General features: G+C 32.7%; 1 protein-coding gene across 2 annotated transcripts in view; it reads left to right on the plus strand.

Annotated features, from left to right (window-relative positions):
- Positions 1 to 23,977, plus strand: part of LOC145276827 (bactericidal permeability-increasing protein-like) — a 92,121-nt gene extending 68,144 nt beyond the window's left edge. For both annotated transcript variants that reach the window (XM_080128177.1, XM_080128179.1), the window contains exons 12-15: positions 5,235 to 5,280; positions 14,802 to 14,862; positions 18,888 to 18,955; positions 23,671 to 23,977. In XM_080128177.1, coding sequence (XP_079984303.1) covers positions 5,235 to 5,280; positions 14,802 to 14,862; positions 18,888 to 18,955; positions 23,671 to 23,715 — 220 coding nt within the window. In that variant the 3' untranslated portion in view covers positions 23,716 to 23,977. The remainder of the gene's footprint in view (positions 1 to 5,234; positions 5,281 to 14,801; positions 14,863 to 18,887; positions 18,956 to 23,670) is intronic.
- Positions 23,978 to 24,396: the final 419 nt, after the last annotated feature.

A 24,396-nucleotide genomic window follows, 5' to 3' on the forward strand; every position in this document is an offset into this window, starting at 1 on the left:
AATTCATCTAAGAAAAGGCAATTATAAATTACTAAAAAGGGTCTCAGTATTTGGTATAGCCTTCGGTATGCTTGCGACTAATTTTTGTTTATCAGTTACGAAGGAATTTTATCCCATGTACTGAAAACTGAATCAGAAAGTTCCTTTATCGAATCATACTGAACACTTGCCATCGATCGTCACAGATTTTCAATGGGATTGAGGTCCGGAGAACATGCTGGAGGATCTAACAATGCTATATTATTTGAAGAAATGTATTCTCGTGCTTGTTGAGAAGTATGTATCGCAGCGTTGTATTGCTGGAAAATCCAATTTCTTCCACACAGACATGGACCTTCAGTCCTGATAGAATCATTTTCAAGCATTGAAATGATGTTTGCCGGCCTTTCACTATTTCCAGCTGACGAGAAATCGCTCCAGATCATTAAAAACCCACCTCCACTATGCAGAGTTGAAAAAGTCTCTTTGGGCAAATTTTTATCATGCCAGTATTGATGAAACCCTTCATTTTCAGATGCCTTCTGATGGTTACTACTGCTGTTTGGCTTTTCAGTCGACTTGAGCTAATACTGGAGTTTTTTTAAACTTCTTCTGCTACGGCGATCCAGTGATGGGGTTATTATTTTTGGTCGACCTGGACTCTTTTTGTGTCCATATTGATCTGGATTTCTTGAATTGCGATTCACTTCGTTTGCAATGGATCTATGGGAGAGTCCACCCCTATTAAGCTCAAAGATCCTTCCTCTCTCAAACTCGTATAATGGTTTCCCTTTTGCCATTTATAATTTAGTAAGATGTTTTTTTTATCCACTCCCAAGTTTCTTTTAGTAACATAGAAAGCTTTTCGTATTCATTTTTTCAAAACTAGCCGATTTTATTAAAGTGGTCTTATCATTTTGACCAGGTGAAAATGTTTGTTTTAAAAATAATTATTAGATCAGGGTTAAGGTTTCGAATGAAGCAGATTTCATTTTTCCCCATCATATTTTCCCTTTTGCCAATGTTTTCAACCATTTGTTTGATCAAAAATTCAGTATTATGCGTAAACGCTTACTTTCCTAAGAGGACTTATGATTTTGAATAGGACTTATATATATATATATATATATATATATATATATATATATATATATATATACAGTCAAAATACTGACAATTTGAACAAGGAAAATTTCAACATATATTTACTGATACAAAATCCAAGAATTGTAGTTGTATATATAAATATCTGTCTAATCGTAAACATTAAACCACATTTAAAATAACTTATTTTTACATATCAGATGGAAAATGTGCCTTCAATAAGTTTCAATACTTTTTTGTACCAGTATTTAAAATTGTCGTAGATAAATAAAATTTAGTATAATTATGCTATACATCTTATGAGATGACTGGCACACTTTTATGAATTTAAGTTTAAAAAAATACTACAGCAGGAATTGAAATGCACCTTATGAAAACTTGATTGTCACAGTTGGGCAATTTCAAACATGCAATTTGGTAGTGAGGACACTTTAAAAGAACGATATGCAATAAAAGTCAATTTTGTACTTGGAAAATACCATAGAAACGTATGGAATTGTTCAGCCTGCTTATGGGATATCTTGCATGAATGCAGCATCAGTTATTGAGTTGCATAAGAGTAACAAAGAAGGCAGGGAGTCTGTGAGTGATAATGAGAGATGTGTGGGTAGTGAGAGAGTTCAAACCATTTTATTGTCAGAATAAAGAAGGCTATGAATAAGGTAGAGACAATAAGTGAACAGTTTGATATCAGTGTGGGAACTGCATTTGCTTGCTTTCCACGAGGAATTGAAGATGCGAAGTTTGTGCTAAGGTGTTCCATACATAGACTATTTAATTAAGTGTTGTGGTAGGATCTGTCTAATTAGCATACCTGGAGTGTTAAACATATAAATATGGTTGGTACCCTAAAGACAGGAGAGACCAAACAAGAGATTAAGAGAGACAGGAAATCGGGATCGACGACCACCCAGCATACAACATTTCCAGGGGTGGTCTCCCCATGACTATACCAATGGACGTTATGTAAATGTTTGTATATATTTTCTTGCTTTCAATATATTTGTTCTACTTTACCTATCTGTTGTAGTTATTTTTCCATGTGTTCAATCACCTTCAACGTGAAGATAGATGTTAAGACATTCTAACCCTCCCTATAGTCCAGATATTGCTTCCTGTCACTCTTGTTTTTTTCTAAGCTCAGGAAAAACCTTTGAGGGTCTCGTTATAAAAATTATAGAGTTATAAAAAAGCTTTGACGAGGGCCATTCACCCGGTCAAACAAGAGGAATTCCATGATGCTTTCCAGAAGTTGTTGGAACGGAACAACAAGTGCATTGTGAAATCATTTCGAAGAGAACGAGAATTTAATATGTTTAATGACAATAAAGGTGTATGGACGAAAAATGCCTGAAAATTTATTGTAGGCACCTCGTATCAGTACTGTTCTTGATAATAACAAAGCAACAATAAACCTAATGTGGGCAATCAATTCAGTCATTTAGGCAATAATTGCTTGAAAACGTATTGCATAGACATAAGAATAATACTGCTCACTCAAAATTGTCAATCTAAATAAATGTTCTGTCGGTTGCAATTATGGGGACCATCTAATTTTCTTTGGGAGATGATAAATGACACGCGGTAAATTGTAAAGAAAGGGTGGTGCAATCTCTAACAACTCCTCTTCCTGAGTCGTAGTTGCTTGATTTTGGTGACAACGGGAAATCTTTAATGACCGGAAACGATGCACGGGTGAGCGGAGAATATATACTGCAGCTGGTATTCTCAAATGGTTACTTATTTAATACTGAACAGCTCAAAGTTTCTAAACATCGTTGATTTAAAAGCGAAACCATGTTTCAACATGATTATGTCGTATAGGCAAATCTATATATCTATACAATTGAAAATGTCTGTGCGTGTGTCCGTCTGCCTGTATTTCAGTGTATATTTGCCTTTCAGATAAATCTACCAATTTTCGGTCTGAAGACTCGAATATTGGGAAAATATTTTTAATCTTGTTTTGGACAGAAATTTTGCTGTTATAACGTCAAATACCAACGATTTGACCTTTGAGAACTCTACTAAACTCATCCGCCAATTTTGGGTCTAAATACTTGATATGTTAGATATAGGTTACTTGGGCAGTAATTTAATAATTTGATTTAAACCCAAGACAATAAATGCTAAGAGGTCAGAATTGGGGTCAATTTTTTTTTAAATTGACTTTGCGGTTTATAGGAAAATTCTCAGCCCTATTTTATGTCTTAACATTAGAAATTTTACATCAAGTGTAATTAGTCACGGGGCAATATTTTTAATTAATTTTGGCCGAAAAGTTGGCTTCCAAAGGGTCAAAGTTAAAAAGATTTGACCTTTCCGATCTCTTGCAAACTATTAAGCCACTTTCTTGTCTAAACATTTGAAATTTTACGGGAAGGCTATGCAAACATGCAGGAGGCTTTTAATTCTGTTTTTGAGCAAAATGCTCGCTGCCAAGAGGTCAGAGTTGAAAGAGATTATCTTTGCAGGTTCTAACAAATTCCTCAGCCAATTTTGGATCCAAACATTTGAAATTTTAGATGTAGATTTCTTGGACATGAGTAAACATTCTAATTTGATTTGAGCCCAAAACAATAAATGGTAAGGGGTCAAGTTGGGGTCAAAGTAAAAAAAAATAACCACCTCTGTTTCTTCCGACTTTTCTTTATGGTAGTTAAGGATGCCTATTATATAGAAACGCATTACCGTGCATATGCAGACTTTTTAATATATACAAATGCAAATAAAGTTAATAACTATACATAGGGTCCGAGCAAAATCGGGTTGAACTGCTAGTATATATATATAAAAGTTAAAACGTTTGTGTGTGGGGGGGTGTATGTGCATTTTTCTACCAAATAACATGTCAATTTTCGGACTAGAGACTCGGTATTTGACATACGGAGTACTGAGATTTGGAAAAATCTTTTTAATCGGTTTTCGGACAGAAATTTAGCTGTCAAGGGGTCAAAGTTCAACGATTTGACTTTTGAAAAGCCTACCAAATTCCTCAGCTAATTTGGGGTCTAAGCACATACAATTTTAAATGTAGGTTACTTGGACATGACTCTAACTTTATAATTCAATTTGAGCCATGAGAAGAAATGTTAAGGGGTTTAAATTGGGATCAAAGTTTAAAGTATTCACCTTTGCGGTTTCTCTTAAAATACTCAACCAATGTTTAGTTATAACATTATAAAATTTACATATAGGGTATTCAGAAATAGGGCAAGCTTATTAATCGATTTGGATAAAAAAGTTCAGCTACCACGGGGTCAACGTTCAAATAAATTGATTTTTGCGGTGTCTGGCAAACTACTGAGCCAATTCGTGGTCTAAACATTTGAAAAGTTACATAATGTGTATTAATACATGCAGCAAGCTTTTTATTTAGTTTTTGGCCGGAAATGTTACTGCTGTCAAAATTGAAAGAGTTGATATGTGCAGATTCTAACAAATTCATCCGCAAATTTTAAGTCTAAAGACTTTGCATTTTGGATACATGTAACTTGGGCATGGTAAAACATTGTAATTTGATTTGAGACCAAAAAAAATAATTGTTAAGCGGTGAAGATTGGGATCCAAATAAAAAAAAATTTACCTCTGCTGTCTCTGGGAAATTACTCAAACAAATTTTGGTGTAATCATTTGAAATCTTACATAAAGTGTATTCACACGTATTGAAATTATTAACAACACATAGGACCCGTGCAAAGCCGGGCTGAACTGCTAGTGTTGTATATAAATCACTATCAGAAATAAAGTGTGAACAAATAACATTTATATTGATATTAAATGGTACATTTAAACCATTTTTACGCATTTACATTTCTTTTTTTGGGGGGGGGGACTTAAATACAATTATAAAGTTTGATCTATGTCCAAGTAACCGACATTTACAATTTGAAGTATTTAGACCCAAAATTGGTGGAGGAGTTTGGTAGACTTTTCAAGGGTCAAATTGTACAACATTTATCCCTTGACAGCAAAGTTTCTGGCCGAGAACCGGTTAAAAAGATTAAAAATAACGTTTAACCAACATTGAAAAAGTTAGAATCACTTACCTTTACCTTGATGTTTATAGCTTTGCTAGCAACACTTAAGAGTCAATGAAACAGTATATAAGTTGATCATTATACATATATACTTGAACATTTTTGTTTCAGTGTCGAAGAAGACCCTACGGCAAGAAATTTGCCTTCTAGTCTGGACGTAAGTGTGTTTTTTTTTAAATTATGAAATAGGAATTCACACACACACACACACACACACATATATATATACATATATATGTATATATAAATATATATATATATGTATATATATACATATATATATATATTTATATATATTTAACGGCACAACCAACAACACAATAGTACTAATAATATTTATGAATATAGTTATGATCGAAACAATTATAATAACCATAATAATAATAACAATAATAATAATATTTTATTATTATTATTATTATTATTATTATTATTATTATTATTATTATTACTACTACTACTACAACAACAACATCAACAAAAAACAACAACCACAATAATAATAACAATAATAATAATAATAATAATAATAATAATAATATTAATAACAACAACAACAACACCCCTCTCTGTTTTTCTCAAAAAAATAATACTCGAATCTCACCACCGAGTATAGATCAAAATACTTCAGCACAAATGTAATCTACTATTGCTAGTAATAACAAACCTGAAATAAATAGTACTCCTATTCTAAATCCTTACATAAATCCACATACACTACAAGAACGCTGATTAAAATATACACCTTATATTAGCAAAACTTCAACATTAATTAAGTTTAGAATATCTACCCATAAATATTCATTTAATAATGAAATCACTTATAATAATCAGGGAAAATCCCTAAGCATTTTTATTAAAAACTTACATCTAAACACATTTATTTGTTTATTATTGCTCAACAAAGCTAAAATCGAGCTTAATTACGTTTTTAAAAGAAAAGGGGGGTACAATGAATCGGAGATGAAAAAGTACGGGGGAATATATGCATAAAAAGGGGGGGGATGAATTAATTATTAAATTAATTATTAAATAGAAACTTGATTACGCCCTAAGAGATTCTCTTTTTGTTTTCAAACAGAAGGTCTCAGAGTCTTAATATATATATAGTTTCTAGAATTTTGAGATGATAAAGAGAGTGCGACTTACTAAGGATGGAAAAAAGTCCGCACTAAAATTCACAGCGCAAATACGATTATTTATAAGGTGCTCTCCTATAGATGAGGCATGGGTATTGTTCAAAACGTCCGAAGGTAGGTAGTTTCCATTTCGAATTTTGGATGAAACATGTTGTTTTACCCTATTATCTAATCTTTGAGACGTCCGTCCGCCGAAGCGCACACCGCAGGTACATTTAAATAAATAATATAATTGTTATGGTGGGGGGGAGAACGTCTTTACAAATTGAAGACAAAATGGGTTTACAAGAAAAAACAACACGGGTATTTGATGCAAAGTAACATTGTTGTACGACAGAAGAAATTTGCTTGGCAAATCTTTCACTAACAATACCTAGTCAAGACTCTTTGCAATAATGGTTTTCCATTGCAAATTGTGGAATCTACTATTAAAAATAAATCTCTAATTTCAATGAAATAAAACAGGAATCTGTCGACAAATGCCCCACATTTTGCTTGGCAAATCTTTCACTAACATTACCTATTTGCAATGGAAAACAATTATCTATAGGAGAACACCTTATAAATAATCGTATTTGCGCTTTGAATTTTAGTGCGGACTTTTTTTCCATCCTTAGTAAGTCGCACTCTCTTTATCAACTTAAAATTCTAGAAACTATATATATTAAGACTCTGATACCTTCTCTTTGCAAACAAAAAGAGAATCTCTTAGGGCTTAATCTAGTTTCTATTTAATAATTAATCACCACCCCCTTTTTTATACATATATCCCCTCCTACTTTTTCATCTCCGATTCATTGTTCCCCCCTTTTCTTTTTAAAACGTAATTAAGCTCGATTTTAGCTCCGCTGAGCAAGCTTCGAAACCGCTCACATTCATTTTTAATTTTTAATTTGACAATCTTAAATAAATGTTTTCGAACACGTTTAAATTTAGTCTTTACATAGCCATAATAACATTTTGTACCCCACAAAAATTATTTATTTGTTTATAAATTAGGCTATTCTTTACAAGTCTAATCATACACTCCAGGATCTAAGTCTGAATATCTGATAACTTATAATAATAATGATATACACTTGAGAATTTCAAATATTCTATTTCGTGTGTCGCTCGACATTTTCATTTATGTGTGTTTCATTTCTTAGTATATAAACGAAATCTAGGTTTATAGAAAGTAGAACAATTCATAGATGTTACGGATAGACTCACACTGCAGAAATTAAAAGGATAATCATGACAATACATGTTTGTATATGTACAAGCGTTTCTATACACACACACGCACGCACACATACCCCCCATATATATATATATATATATATATATATATATATATATATATATATATGTACGGTGAGTAGCAAAATATTTGATACATTGTTTATTCGTATTTCTAAAATATATCAACTTAATTGAAATGAAATTAACTCATTTTTTTAATCTGAACATATACCGGAAATAAAGATATACTTAGTTGACAAAAGTTTTTAAAAAAATCAATTTATACAAATGCAAACTATATAACACACTGGCAAATTGCATTCATAAGCAGTCATTTGATCTTGCTACAATTGGAAGACCCCTTCCCCATTCTTCCGGCTCCTTACAGGTAAGGTGAAAGCAGCTCTCAGACACTGCGCACATTTCCCCTTTCCTTACTGTTTTAAAATGGTTAAAACAAAGGAATTGATTAATATGTACCAAGAAAACATGACAAGGCAGAAACATGGAAAGGGGTACAGGGAAATATCTCTAGATCTAAATTGGATGAGGGGTGCAGTTGGGGGGACATCGTGAGAAAGTAGAAAGCAACGGGTGGCAATACTTAAAATCTTCTTAAGAAGTGGTTGGTCACGTAAATAAAATCATATTACTGCTCGTTACATTGCTCGTAATGTGAAGAACGAACAATTCTGTCTTTGTGTATCTTGGGAAGGCCCTACATATGTGGTAGCTTACTGTAATGCTGGACCAGCTGTCTATATCTCATCGGAGCGATGTGTTCCTTGTTTTTGGTAAGGATTTGTAACAGCTTTCTTTCGGTTTTCAAAGTTGGCTCCTTCCACTCAGACCCATAATGAGTTGCCGAGGCTCAGCATGTCACCCACTAAGCAGGTATTTTGTAGATAAAATAAACCCATTAGCAAGCAAGTCAGCAACACATGTTAAGAATTCTGCCCACTTCACGGAACTGATCAAGGGAGCACCTATCAGTACAAACCAAATGGTAACCCTAGATGTGTTTAGCCTGCTCACTAAAGTCCCAACTAGTGACACACTAGCAGTAATTCAAGACAAACTAGCTACGGACCTCTCCATAGAAGACCGCACATGTGCACCATTTCCAAACTTAATGGAAATGCTGACATTCTGCATAGAGATAACCTACTTCAGAATAGGTACTGACCTATATCGACAAGAGGACGGGCTAGCTATGGGATCGCTATTATAACCAGTGATGGCGAACATATACATGGAATACTTCGAATACATGGCCTTAGGTCCAGCTCCCTTAAAGCTAACCATGTGACTAAGATATGTTGATGACACCTTCATACTCTGGCCCCATCAGAGAGACATCCAACCTCTCCTAGACCATGTGAACTCAATAAGACCATCGATACAGTTCACAATGGAGAAAGAAAAATATAACCAACTGGTCTTCCTTGATATACTCATATCACGCACAGAGCATGGGTTTAAGACATCTGTATATCGCAAGCCTACCTTCACCGGACAATACCTTCACTTCAATTCCCATCACCCATACAGTATCAAATATGGAATCGCACGCTGCCTACAACATCGAGCAGAGACAATAAATAGCGACACCATTACATACCACCAAGAAATTGTCAGGTTGGCGAATACCCTCCGTCGTAACAACTACCCCGATAGCATACTATCCACCAGGCGTGTTAATAGTATAAGAGAGGAGAATGAAACCCAAAAAGCCACCAACGGTATGCTTATCATACATATGAGGCAACTCCGAAAAGATTCAGAGAATATGTGCCCCTTCCAACATCAGGACGGTTTTTCAAGAGGAGTCAACACTCAGACGACACCTGATACGAGTAAAGCCCCGCATGGAGGGTACATGACTAAGAACTGCATATACTCCATTCCATGAAGTTGCAGAAAGGTTTACAAGGGTGAAACCTGCTTCCCCCTCAAAGTAACGGTAGAAAAACACCGAAAAGCGGTAACTAAAGGGGAGACGGAAAAATCGGGTATAGCCAACCATGTCTGGATGGAGAGGGGGGTCATCGCCCCCCATGCGATGAAGTAAAAATAATAAACAGAGAGACCTACTGGAAAGTGAGAATACTTAAAGAAACAGCTCACATGCTCAGACATAACAACCTATTCAGCAAACCAAGCGTAGAGCTGAATGCAATTTGGACACCTCTAACACAGAGAGACTACCTTGAATAACAACATAGGTTTAACATTAACAAAGGCCAATTAAAAAGTGGCCTAGTGACATATGGCTGAGTGGTCCTAGACGTTGTATCAAAGTTTACAGTTACCCAAAGGTGCTGAGTTCAATCCTAAACGAAGGCAGTGAAAAGTAACATTCAAAACAGAGAATCAGCAACTATGTCCCAGAGCCTAGCCGGTGTCCGAACACGGTACCCTCGTAATAATAAGACTCCTAACAAACGGTTCCCCAGTTCGATACAACACACCTGATGAAGGCCGTAGGGCAAAACGGCCGAAACATTGTGACTATAACAACCTTGATTAGGAAGTCAGTCCGACAATCTCAATAAATGAAAACACCTCATCTCAAAAATACTGACAATTACTGCTATGGATTTATTTAAGCACATTTCATTAAAGTATTTCGAAAAGGGGCTACCACATTGTGGCGATGGGACTGAACTGTGAGTTTAGCTAACAGTACGGGGCTTATTAGATTTAAGAATCAATTTTTGAACCTAAGTCTATGTAGGAGAGACAAGTGGTAGATAAGCCATCCTATATTTGGCAACAACACTCTATGATCTTGTAAACATACACATAAAGATGCTCTCTAAGAACAATAAATAAATTCCATTGCAAAACTAACAGGAAAAAATCACGCATACAAAAGGTGGCGGATGGTTCGTTGGTAAGTAAGTGGTCTTGCTTGTAAAGATTACATTTATTGTAGTTATCAGTCTGAATTTACTAAGTGCAAGGTTACCCGAGGATAAGGGTTGATGATTGTCATTTATAGGGAGAATAATGCTATGAAGAAAGTTAAAATTCCGGGCTTAATAAAAAAAATACATTATTTAAGAGAACTGCACAAGTATTTGCTGATATTAGATTTCAAAACGATCATGGTGTAATAAACAGCGAAGTGATCCTTTAATATTCTGTTTCACAAATTTTCGAAAAAATTAATAGAAATCCCACTGGATATATGGTACAAGAAAGAGAAAGTGTGAAATTCGCAGTTGTTCAAGCCGCTCGCATTATTTTTATTAAGCTTTGACCCATCCAGAAATTGGAGGTCACTCTAAACTGCTATCATAAAAAAAGACAACGCACAATAAAACTAGCAAAATAGTTTCTGTGAGAAAGAGTGCTGTGGAAGGGAACTGCCTCTCACATTAGACTGCATATATCTATAATATACAGTTGAATGTGTGTGTGTGTGTGTGTGTGTGTGTGTGTGTGTGTGTGTGTCTGGTCACGAATAGGCTCCTATATGGTTGATTATTTAAAAAAAAGATGGTTACATATAATGATAGAAGATGTATCGAGACACAGGAATGGGTATATTTAATCCAGCAGAACAGTAATTCATTCAAATTGTGAGGTCTGCGTTCGCGCCTGATTCACACAGTATGGAAATAAAAAAATTAAAAATTAAAAAAAAAGTTTACACGTGTTTTTGATACAGATGTACATAATACTACTTTGATAAGTCTGTCTTAACTTAAATAGGGATGGTATAATAAAATTGTAGGGTCTGCGTTCGCGCCTGGTCTCCATAGAATGGAAATAGGCACAAATTTAATAAAGACTTTTCATATCAATCTGCGTAAGTATACATTGATAATTATGTTTCAGTTTGAAGAAATATGGTATAATAATAGTATGGCGTGTTCGTTCGCACCTGACCTCCATAGAATGGAAATATGTCACAAAGTTAAACAAGGTTTTTTAATATAGATCCACAGAATATTGTGAGAAGTATTTCAGTGCGAACAGGTATTGTATAATAAACTCTGAGGTGTATCTATTTTATTTTTACTTTCACCATATTTGGCTTTGGTTTCGATACCACCAATTTCGAAGCTATCTCTTTACAACCCCTCCTTTTCATAACCTATCATACCTTCATAAATCATTGTCCATTTTCTGTAGGCTGTTTTTTAACCCAGTAAACGACGGGTACTGTTGCTAGTATATATATATATATATATATATATATATATATATTATATATATATACAACGTAATCTGTCAATGACAGAAATAGTACTCTAAGTAACATTTCCTTAGTTGTGACAGAGGTAATTAACCCTAGGACATTTTGAATCTCATACATGTAAATTATTGAATTCGCAATCAGGTACTATAAGAGCCGTATAATAATCGAACCGTTTTGCCGGCAGCAAAATGGATTGTTGATCATTTAATTGCGTAGAATTCATCTCTTCTTGTTTTTCTTTTATTTTGGAGAAAATACCTTTAAATGGGAAAGAACATCTAAACAGAAAAGCCTGACTTCAAATGAGATGAGTTCATTATTTAAATAAAGAAGTTTGACTTCTAATTACCAAATATAAATTGCAAAGTTAGATCATTAATTTAACAAAATCGATGTCAAATGTAAATCATTTAACGGTTAAGTAAAGGCTTCAGGGTTAAATTACAAACAATTTCAATATTTTATCCCAATATCTTATATAAAAACCAACTTTCTCTGTGTAAGTGGATCTGTGTGTTTTTGTATTTGTGTTTCTGTGAGCTAGAAATCTTTTCCAACATATAAAATCAACATTAGCTTCTTTGATATGACAGGGGCGCTTCGCAAAGAATGTTTCGTTTTAAAAAATCTCAAAATGATAATTCACTTTTTTATTTTAAACGTAAATTCAAGCTATTATCCCCGCACACCTAGTAATGCGAAACCTATAAAATAAGTAGTGGTATCTGTGATATGACAAAGGCGCATTCAAAAAGAATGTTTCTTCTTGGAGCACAATTGAAGAATGATACTTGATATTTCCATTTTAAATCATTGTACAACCCATTATTAAAATACTTTTTAAAAAATCAACAGTAGGTTCTTCCCCGTGTAAAGTAGACAACAATATATTGTGTATTTAACGACTGAGAGTAGCATGTAAGCTTTCCTGTACATCACGATATGTCTCCAGTTAGAGCAGACCATGTGTGCATTTAATGAAAAAATGAGCAATTTGATCAATTTGGAGTGTGAATCATCAGGTGATCAATCTTGGCCTACATCGAATCCCCGTGCTATATATCAAAATAATTTTTACATAAAATTGCAAAATATGGATTAGAAAGTGTCAAATTGTGAATTCGATATTTTTCATGTTTGGGTTCGTTGCCCCGATCTCCTTGAGCATTCGTTTTAACGAACTCATCCACATATTGTCATATTTCTTATTACGCACATTTTCGAATAATAATTTATTTTTTTATGTCTAAGCTAATTATTAACATAACTATTATACGTGATTTATTTTTATTATTCTACGTGACAAACGACTACTAAAACTATGTCTTATTTTTAGAAGCGGTCAATTAACTTCAAGTTACTTACCTCCATAGGCCTCTAAATTTTCAATTTCTCAGTATTAATTATAATCAAGTGTCATTTGTATGAAATTTTATGTTTCATTTTTATTTGAGATGGAGAGATTTTATTTAAATGTTTCTTTTTAATTAAGTTTATATAAAATAAAAATAAAGTTTTACCACTCTTTCAATTCAAACCATCTATTTTTGTTAATTGAATATATATTTTTTAAAGAATTGTAGTTTACTTTTGTCTATTTCAAATTCATATTTGTTACGTTGATATTTAGCACTTTTCAAGCTTAAATAGTTCTATTCTAATTTGAAATGCATGTTTGATAATTTGAAGTAGAGTTTTTTTCATCTTTTTCACCCTAGGCAAATAACGTATATTGGTCACTTGGACGCAAGTTACTGTTTGAGGTGCTGAGCCGCGAGATGTCAGTTTACATTAAATTTTAACTTCTGTGGGGCAGTACGCTCAGGCAAGCATAAAACACAGAGCAAATTCTAATGTCTAGCAGTCAGATTGGAGAAGTTATAAGCGTAGAAGACTTCCGGAATAGAAAGACTTAAGTGTACGATTTTGCTGATTGTCGGTTTATTCTGGAGTAATATATAGAGTAAGTACAAGTACAAGGAGTGGATCAGAGCATATTTCATCAACGTAGTTGTAAAACAAGAACATCGATGCAAAATTACCACAAATAGACAGAGGTTGACACTTTGCCAATATTACCGACCCTAATACATTTGATATTTTTTAAAAATCTTCATTAAATGTTGAAGACGTGGCATAGACGAACTATCCGAGCCGTAGAAATAATATTCCAGGTACGGCTATATTGTGGCATATAAAATTATATTATACGCTCTGGTGTAGTAATTTACTAGCACAGATGAGTGAGCTTGCCTTGTTTACAATAGTCTTTATTATTGCAAAGCAGGCAAATAAGCTTTTATTTAGTTGAAGATAAGCTTTTTAATTTAAATTCGAGCTTTGTATAATCGAAGTTTAAATTTTAATTAGATGTTGTAATTTGTTACATTGATACAACGATTTGCACCTTTTAATGTGATCATTTCTCGGTTATAGTTGATTGTGTTTAATCGTGCTTAATTTAAATGAGAACATTTTGAAGTCGCAATTTAGTATTTCTTTACATTAAAATAGTAATTTTCATATAAAATGAAGCTTTCTCATTTTAAATCGATCCGTGTTACTTTTAGGTGTTGTTGGTACATTCCAAGTAAGCGATTAAAATGAAAGTATCATTGCTAAAAATGTGAAAAATAGAAGTAAAACACCTTATATAAAGCAGTGTTGTTTTAATTACAACTTGGCATATTTTTAGTTATTAGATGAGCTTTTTTGTAATTCAAAATTTTTCTTTAAAGGATGTTTATCGACTTACAGATGGCGCTATAATTTATCATTACTGTAATCCGAAGATCATGATTAATTTGAAGTAAATCTTTGCAACCTTGATATGATGTGACTTATACGATGTGACTTATATGATGTGACTTGATATGATGTGACTTGATTTAAAATCGTTGATTTTTGCCTTTTTAATAACGCTCACTGCATGTCGTATTCGACTATGTTTATTGGATGTCAAATTCGGCTAATTTCTTCTAGAATTTGACGTAAGACGAGTTCAATTTAAAGTACAAGTCTTATTATAAGGATCAAACCGGATCTACGTTGGATATGATGATGCATCAAGTTAAATTTATGTTCATGTGATTTTTTTTATTTCAGCATGATTTACTACAGAAATTTGTGAGTACTCTTGCACACATTCTTCAGGCTATTTTGCCCGGTAAGTACACGCTTTTATTTTCCATAGAGAATATAACGAATATTAACGTTTATATTTTAAAAAAAATCTCAGATTAAAACGGATAAGAGCATGCACACGGAGCTTGGTTTTTTCCATAAAAATTGTCTCATCAGAAGGATGTTTGCAGGGCAAAGTCCACGAACATTGTTCTAAATACCTGACAATGAATACTCATAAAGGATAATTTTCCCTAAAACGATTGCCGTTTGGGTTGAAAGAAGCACCAAATTTATTCCCACAAATTATGGATGACATACTAGCAGGCTTGGATTTTGCAATGGCATATTTAGACGACATTTTGATGAGAAGCAAATATGTTGAAGAGCATAAAACCATATTCGTAATGTATTCGAGAAAATAGAAGACTACGGATTTAAAGTGTCTCTCAAAAATGTAATTTTGGTATGGACAAAACAGAATATGTGGGACAAATAATTGATTGGGAAAGTAGAAGACCTAACCCAAATAGGGCAAAAGCAATTAGAGACATGCCTAGTTCAGACAATGTAGTGAAGTTACAGTCATTCTTGGGTCTAGCAAACTACTATAATTCTTATATCCCAAATATGCACGAACTCAGATCCCCATTAAATTAATTATTGAAGAAGAATGAAAAATATCTCTGGACAAAAGAATGTGTGGAAGCATTCCAAAAATTAAAATATGTTTGTTATCGGATCTAGCGTTAGCATAGTACGATCCAAAAAAAGATTTAACAGTAGTGGCAGATGCAAGTGAATACGGTTTAGTAGCGGTGCTACTAGAGAGAATGGATGATGGATCTACTAAACAAGTTTCTCATACCTCGAGGGTTTTATTTCCCGCTGAAAGAAAGTAGAGCCAAATCGAAAAAAAGGTTCCGGCGATTGTGTATGCCGTGAGAAAGTTTCATAGATTCATTCATGGAAGACTTTTAGTCTTGGAAATGGACTATAAACCATTACTATCGATTTTTGGTTAAAAAAACAGAGTTCTACTCATAGGGCAAATAGATTACAGAGATAGAGTATTATTTTGCTCAAGTACCATTTCAAATTGAAACACATAGCATCTAGTAAAATTTCACATGCAGATGGTTCGTCGAGAGTGGTCCCCAGTAAAACTGAATTTGAAGAAACTGTTATAACAGCATTAAAGAATAAAATGAACTAACAGATATATTAATAAATACTGTTAGGGAACTTTCTATTGCACTTGAGGAAATAAAGAAAGCAGCGAAAGCATATAAATATATTAACAACATAAAAAATAACAAGTGGGGCAAGACGAAAAGAATGGAGAAGGATTAAAAGTGTTTCCATTTTCTATGTGTGATGAAACTCTGATGTACGCAAACAGAGCGGTAATACCGCAAGTATTACAAAACAAAATCCTAAAAGAATTCCACATGGGACTTCCTGGACTCGTAAGAATGAAGGCCCATGTGAGAGGATTCACATACTGGCCTTGAATGGATCAGGACATTGAGAAAATGGTAACATTATGTAAAGGATTCCAACTAGCCGCTAGATCTTCCCCGATACGGACGCAACCTTGGCCGTAAACAGATGTACCCTGGACACGCATCTATATCAATTACAGAGGACCTCTGAAAGGAATTTTATTACCTAGTAATAGTAGATAGTATGCTAAAAAGGCCAAAACACGTTTAAATACAAACACCCTACAGCGGCAAAAAATAAAAGCGCTGGATGAGGTATTTAGTCGGCTCGGAGTTCCGAAAACAATTGTTAGTTATAATGGCACTATGTTTACAGGTCAAGAATTCAAGCACTACTGTGAGGCACTGGCCATTGAACACATTACAACACCAACTTTTAACCCTCGATCAAACGGACAAGAGGAAAGAGTTGTCTATACTTTTAAATGAGCTTTAAAAAAGATTAATAACGTCGACACGGAAGAAAAAACATTCAAAAATGCTTAGCAATATATAGGATAGCACTTAATCCAAATGCAAATGCTAAATTATCTCCAGCTGAAATTATGTTTGTCAGGAAGGTACTTTCGGTGATCGACCGGTTAATCCCAAGAGAAAAAGTAATAAAAAATATCAAGGATAATGTAAGTTACAAGGATTACAATGACGGGGAGAAAGTTTTTTTCAAAAATTATCGGATAGGGAAGAGTTTTGGGGAAGAAGGCATAATCTCAAGAAGAATTGGGAGAATGGTTTACATTATACAAATGCAGACTTTTTTCCACAAAAACACATATAAACCAACTGAGACCCTGGTACATAGAAACAGTCAGAAACCAAGAGTTACCAATGGAAGTGCTATACGATACTTTCCATACACATGCTCCAAGCAAGGGAGTACTAATAACTCAGAAGTCCAGTCACTCTCCAAAAGTAAAACATCGGCAAACACAAATGGTGAGAAGTGAAAGAAAAAATAAAAAGCACCGAATTTTTTTAACTAAGTCTGAATAGGTAAAAAAATGGTAGAAGCAAAATTCTATGGAAGAATTTATTTTGAGACGAAGGTGATGTAATGGAACAACCTAACATCCGTTCATAGATGAAATGAACTATGGATATATTGACCCTCTTGCGTGACTGAGGCAGAAGGAAAAAAAGACAGGAAGAAAATAAGAAAATATGTGGAGTAACTCTTATGCCACCTGTATTCCCTTGTAAATAAACCCCTTTGTCTTTCATCCATAACCCAATGTTTCTTGCTGTATTCTTATTTAAAGTAAGAATATAACAAAATCAAATAAAGGTAAGCGCTCGAAGAGATACATTGAAAACAGAACGAAATAATAGAAAACCTCCGTAAAAGATTTGTCTCTTACTGATTACTTGAACAGTAAATCTTAGCTGAAAACAAATTAAAGCTCATTATTTCACGAATTGCTGTGCCGGAACAAATCGCAAATGTTTTTACATATTCAAATATAGAAGGAAAAGATTTTCACGTGATCAGATCATATTTAGAGACATTTTGTTAAAAAACAATTCACAATATTCACGCTATTTTTCTATATTCTCACGGACCTTGCCTATGATTTCCCTCTCTAAATAGCATTCTATGTAAACAGTAAATATTATCAAAGATATTTATATGAAAGGAATCGATATTGTGTATTTTTTTCTGTTTAATCAAAGCATAGTCAATATATCGTTGCCGAGTTGGGAGTTTAGGGTAAACGTTTCCTGTTAATTATTAAGACTTAATTAATATGTTTTTTTTCTTATTTCCAGTCCATATATAACAATGACACCCTTTGCGAAATAAATAATTATGCATAGCATATTAAAAATTCTGAATTACATTAAAACAGCACAGTACAACAGGAAGAAATATTCATTTACATCGTTTTTATACGAATATAAAAATAGAAATACTTTCTTAAAATTATTATTAAGATATAAAACTAATCATATTTTTGTTATAATTAAAAATGGGTTTCATTATCTAATGCACATATCGCGTGGCGTTCTCAAAATTTATTTACGTAAATCAATATTTTTAAGGGGCACACTGATATTTTCGTACTGGATATATTCAGGAGTTATTATTGATAACATTGTACAAAATATGACAAATTACATTAAGTTTACTAGTTTTTTTTTAGTTTTTTTTCTGGTATGTGTCTGTAACTTGGAAATAATGTATGCAAATACATTAACACTAATACTTTACTTTCATCGATTTTACTTGGGTTTTCATTTATAAATGGTTTTAAAAAAAGGTTATATCTTATACGAAGGACTGAAAATATTAACTATTAATGCAAATACACACTAATTGTGACACAGACTCGTTAGTCATTATTTTAATGTGTTTCCTCAGACATTTATCAAATAATGTTTTAAAGGCAAACTATTTTAGAATTTAATATATATTATTTCAACTTTGTGATAGAAAGCGGTTAATGGATTAGGGAAAATCTAATTTTTTATAGCATTTCTAAGAGATATACTCCTGAAATATTTCTTTATTAATAAATAGAAATATATTACTGTAAACGACGTTTATATTTGCATTTATTTTCAGGTATATCTTTTCAACTTACGGTACCTTCCAACACTATGCTTGAGAATACAACGCTTGAAATCGCGCAGGTAAACATCAATTTATACTTTACACAAACATCGATAATAATTAACAATCAATCATGCATATATATATATATGTATATATATATATATATATATATATATATATATATATATATGTATATATATGCATATATATATATATATATCCTTCAGTTATGTGTGATTCTGATTCACTAACGAATAAACCCATCACTCCAGATAGGAGAAATTAATACAACTATTATATTATTGTGATGTGTCACTCCGTTGGGTGGTTGATCGCAACAGTTGTTATTCAATCTAATTCTTTCCACATGATTCGACCGAGCGAAACTTTGTTTAATACAGATTCGACTTTTGAAAAATGGCTTACATATGTAGTCGTACACATACAGATAGTTCCCTTCGTTTGGAATAAACAAAATTATATTTTGTATAATATTTACCAGGAAACGGCAGGTACTTATACACGCAAACACACACACGCAAACACACACGCACACACACACACATACATATATAAAAAAGTATAAGGCTATATATATATATGTATATGTATATATATATATATATATATATATATATATATATATATATATATACATATCTATATATAATATAAAGCTGAATGTGTGTGTGTGTCTGTGTCTGTGTCTGGTTGACTATTTAAAAAAAAACTGATTACATATAATGATAGATGTATCGATACACAGGAATAGGTATGTTTTATCTGGCATAATGATGCTTGTGGGGTCTGCGTTCGTGCCTTTCCCACAAGGTATGGAAATAAAAAAATTAAAAAACGTTTACAAGTGTTTTTGGTATAGATGTACATGAGAATACTTTGATAAGTATGCTTTAACTTAAATAGGGATGGTATAATAAAATTGTAGGATCTGCGTTCGGGCCTGGCCCCCATAAAATGGAAATAGACACACACTTTAATAAAGACTTTTCATATCTATCTGCGTAAGTATACTTTGATAATTATGTTTCAGTTTGAAGAAATATGGTATAATAAAATTGTGGGGTGTTTGTTCGCACCTGACCTCCATAGAATGGAAATATGTCACAAAGTTAAACAAGGTTTTATAATATAGATCCACAAAATATTGTGATAAGTGTTTCAGTGTGAACAGGTATGGTATAATAAATTATGGGGTTGATCTATTTTATTTTTACTATCATCATATTTTGCTTTGATATTGATACCCACAAATTCAACCAAAATTTACAACCCTTCCTTTTCATAATAATAAGAGTTCATTTTCTCTAGACTGTTTTTGAACCCAGTCAACGACGGGTACTTTTCCTAGTATATATATATATATATATATATATATATATATATATATATATATATATATATATATATATACATATATAGTTGTATTATCTGTATACATTTAATTATATGTATATATATGTAAGTATATATTTATATATATACAGTGTATACAACTATATACATGTATATATATACATATATTTACACACAATATACATGTATATATATGTACATATATATATATATATATATATATATATATATATATATATTATTGATGGGGCGATTAATCGGAAACTGGCTCGGAAATCGGACAAAAACAACTGGAATGATTGAGAGTATCAGAATCGGTATCGGAATCTAAATAAGTTTCCTATTCCAAAACGATTCTTTTAATTGCCCTTTTTAAATTTGATGCTGTTTTAAAACCTGGATGTTTCTCTTATCTAAGAAGGATTTTACTATGTCAACTATTCTTCCAGTGATATCGTCTGATCTGATTTTCCTGAGAAGTCATCCATGCCTTACCCTGTCAAAGTCCTTAGATATATTTAGAGCTACCGCTCTACCATCCCCTGCTTTGTCAAGTGAATTGTATATAACATTCACATGCAACATGAATACATTGTTGCAATGTCATAGCAGTATAAGTTAATCTTTGACTGTTGAGTTCCCTAGATATCGGAAAGCCTTCTATTCTAACAATTTCTTCCTCTAACTGTTAGGCTTTGGAATTCTCTCCTTATCTACTCCTTCCCATACTGTGCCAAACTGCAGACGTTTAAATGCATTGTGAGCAAGCATCTCACTGCCCTACTCTCCACAGTCTCCTGTTAGGCCCGATTCAATATAATAACGCTTATCTATAAATGACAATATTTTTTGCAAACGTAGACAAAATAATCCTGAATAAAAAGTAAATTTCCATCTTGATATTTTCAGAAATTAAAGTCTGCGATATGTTGATTATTTTATTATTCATTATTATGAAACATTTTTTCTCATGAATTCCATTCTGGTCGATGTAATTTTTGTTTATCCTGTTTTATTCAATTAAAATATGTTTTCATAAATTATAAATGCCGAAATCTGTTTAAAAGACAAAGGAAATGTTGCGAGAATAAACCTCCTGGATTATTGCGAATCAATACCATTGCCTTGATGAAACATTGTATGTTACACTAAGTACAGAATCATGTGTGAAGCTCGTACACAACCGCAAAACAATCTGAAAGTATTATGGAACACGGACATTTCCGTAATAGCAATTATTTCATATACACTAACAGAAGAATGTACAAGAGTGTAATAAGACAATACGCTTTTCACAATTTTTGGTATAAAGGTCGACAGTTTTTATTTATTTCATTTTCTTCACCACTATTTTCAGTTTGAATATTATTTTCACGATATCTCGGCCGATTAAACCTCTATTTTTTTCAAGTGTATCTTGTAAAACTCGATTGTCCTTGCTGAATTTTGACGAATCCGGGAATCTTCCGAAATGCATAACTTCGACAAGATACAATTGTGAAAAGTTAAAGATAACATCGGCCTAAATGTTGTGAAAATATGGCTCCAGATGATAACAGCAGTCCGATTATTCTAAATAATACATATCACGGCGCAATCCATCTGACACACCGTTTTTCGCTAGATCATCGACGTTTAGCAATGTTGAGCGTCCCAGTACCAGAGGAGTGACAATCTGGGAAGGCGAGATGCTAAATGTGCCGCGAGGTAAAAGTACCACGATGAGAAACTTCCGAAGTCCATCTTTTCGTAGAGCTATCTTAAACCGTTGTAGGCACCCCTTATAGTAATGGCGTCACGATAAAAATACCCTTGATAACCCTGGCGAAACATCAACTATTTAGCTACCGACAAGTTTTGAATTTACACTAAAAACTCTTGTAGTAAATTCAATCTCGGCTACGGCCCAGCTGCCAGTTGTTGGGGCGGAAACAAAAAGCGAAACGAAAATTAATAAATAATATAAATGCAGATCTATTACGTCCATATTTTATCGGCGGAAACAAAAAACACCTTAAACACTTTATTTATTAGATACACTCATTTAAAAATTATTTTGTCGATTATGACTAAATTTGAAAAAAAAACACCGCGTTCGTTTATCAACGTTAGTTTCCAAGTTAAATTGTATGTTGAGGTGTGTTCTGGAAAAACTTACTTTAAAAACACATATTTTATACCTGAGGAAAAGTCGAATACAAATCCTAACAATATAAAATGTATTTTGCTAAGTGGATGACCTTGTCTCTCCGTGTCTTCAAATGAGGGCATTAGGGATTCAGTTTTCTATATAATACTGGCTGTCGGAAGGGGGATTTTTCAAACATTCGTATCTCATTAGCATTCTTTTTCTTTTCTCTCCAGAGTAACAACACTCATATAATGTGCACATCATTAACATATTACTTCATATAAATTTCATATATTTATTAAACGATTCTAATAGATTGCTATTTTTATTATTTATTCACTAGCGGGGGTACCCGGCGTTGCCCGAGTGTTTGTTTCCGGGACGGGGGGGTTAAAAAATGTTATGGTAGGTAAGTAGGAAGGATCAAACCCGGAGTCTTGAGTAAAAGTAGGGAAAAAAGTGTGAAAAAAAAACAAACATCTGCAACGTTAACAGTTCGGCCACCAAGAAAAGTCCATTCCAGTTGTTTAGGAAAAAAAAAAAAAAAAAAACGACTACGGTAGGTCGGCGCGAACGTGAAAATATAATCTGAATTGTCCAGCACGCTAACCACTACGCCACAGAGCACTGCAGATTAGTTTAGTGATTTTAAATAACTTCACATGAAAGAACTACGAAGCCAAACCGGTGTTCTCTTCTCAACTGTTCCTTGTGAACGATCCCCAAACGGTGTTAAGTGGTGGAAGGGGGAGGAGGAATTTATTAGAGAGAAAATATTTTACCACTTCCATTGATCTTAACCGATTTTGGCCGTGACTTCTCAGCAGAAAAAGCATAGAAATCTAAGATTATCGAGGAATTTGAGAAATAATCAGCGTATAACACACCTCAGATATTGTTCTGCCATTTGTGCATATTATATTTGCATGAAATATCTTGATTTTTAATCCTATTAATGTCAAAATCAGACGTGAAAAATGAGTTCATTTTATTTATATAGAAAGATAAATCATAATATTATAATATTATTACATATAGATATTTTGTCATACAAATCATAATTCATATTGCGGTAATGCAATTCTTATGATTTCCATTTTGTACTTATTTATCCTTTTTTATTATCCCATATTTTATATGTTTCATTTAACAATGCATATTGTTTAGTTCTTATTGTTTGTATATCATATCTACCCTTGTCTTTACTAATATATCCGTTTTACATGATGTTTACACTGTGAATATTATTCAAAATTCATATATTCTTTATATATTTTTTTATTTCAGAATGCCTTAATTGTTTCAAGTGACATGACAATTACATCCATTTAATCAGCAATGTACCTGCCACCTCAAAAACAATGAAACCTTTTCAAGACGAAAGCGCTATAGATTCTATTAATTTTTAATAACGTTGAAGAAATTTAAATATTCTGAATTAAATTTCTTTATACAACTATTTCTGGAAGGACAGTGGAGAGGTGTTATTGTCTGTTTAAGCGTAGTTCTCTGTAACTCGATGTAAAATTGTAAGCAAGAATGTTATTGTCTACATTGTTTTAAATAAGTAAATAAATAAATGAATATATAAAAATGAGTTAGTGTTTTTTCATACATATATAAATATATTTATTCATATACATATAAATATATATATATATATATATATATATATATATATATACATACAAATATATATGTATATATGTGTGTGTATGCATATACGTTTGAGTTTGTTACGGTTTTACATGTTTTTCATTTTTCTCTTTTTTCGTACTTGTTTTATTTCATTTTTTTCCAGCAAAATATTTAAGACTATTTTTTAAATAAAAGATGATCAACTAGAAACCCATAAAAGAAGAGATAATTAATTTGTTACTTACACTCATTTGCCTAAGTGCGATTTGATGATTGCAGTACAAATATGTATGTGATAATATCATATGGTAAAACATACCTTAGGGTTCTCTAATATAAGTGAAACAAACACATGTATAAAATACTGTAATTGTA

Source organism: Euprymna scolopes, chromosome 5 (genome assembly GCF_053919585.1).
Source record: "Euprymna scolopes isolate OS-2025 chromosome 5, ASM5391958v1, whole genome shotgun sequence".
Lineage (NCBI taxonomy): Eukaryota > Metazoa > Mollusca > Cephalopoda > Sepiida > Sepiolidae > Euprymna > Euprymna scolopes.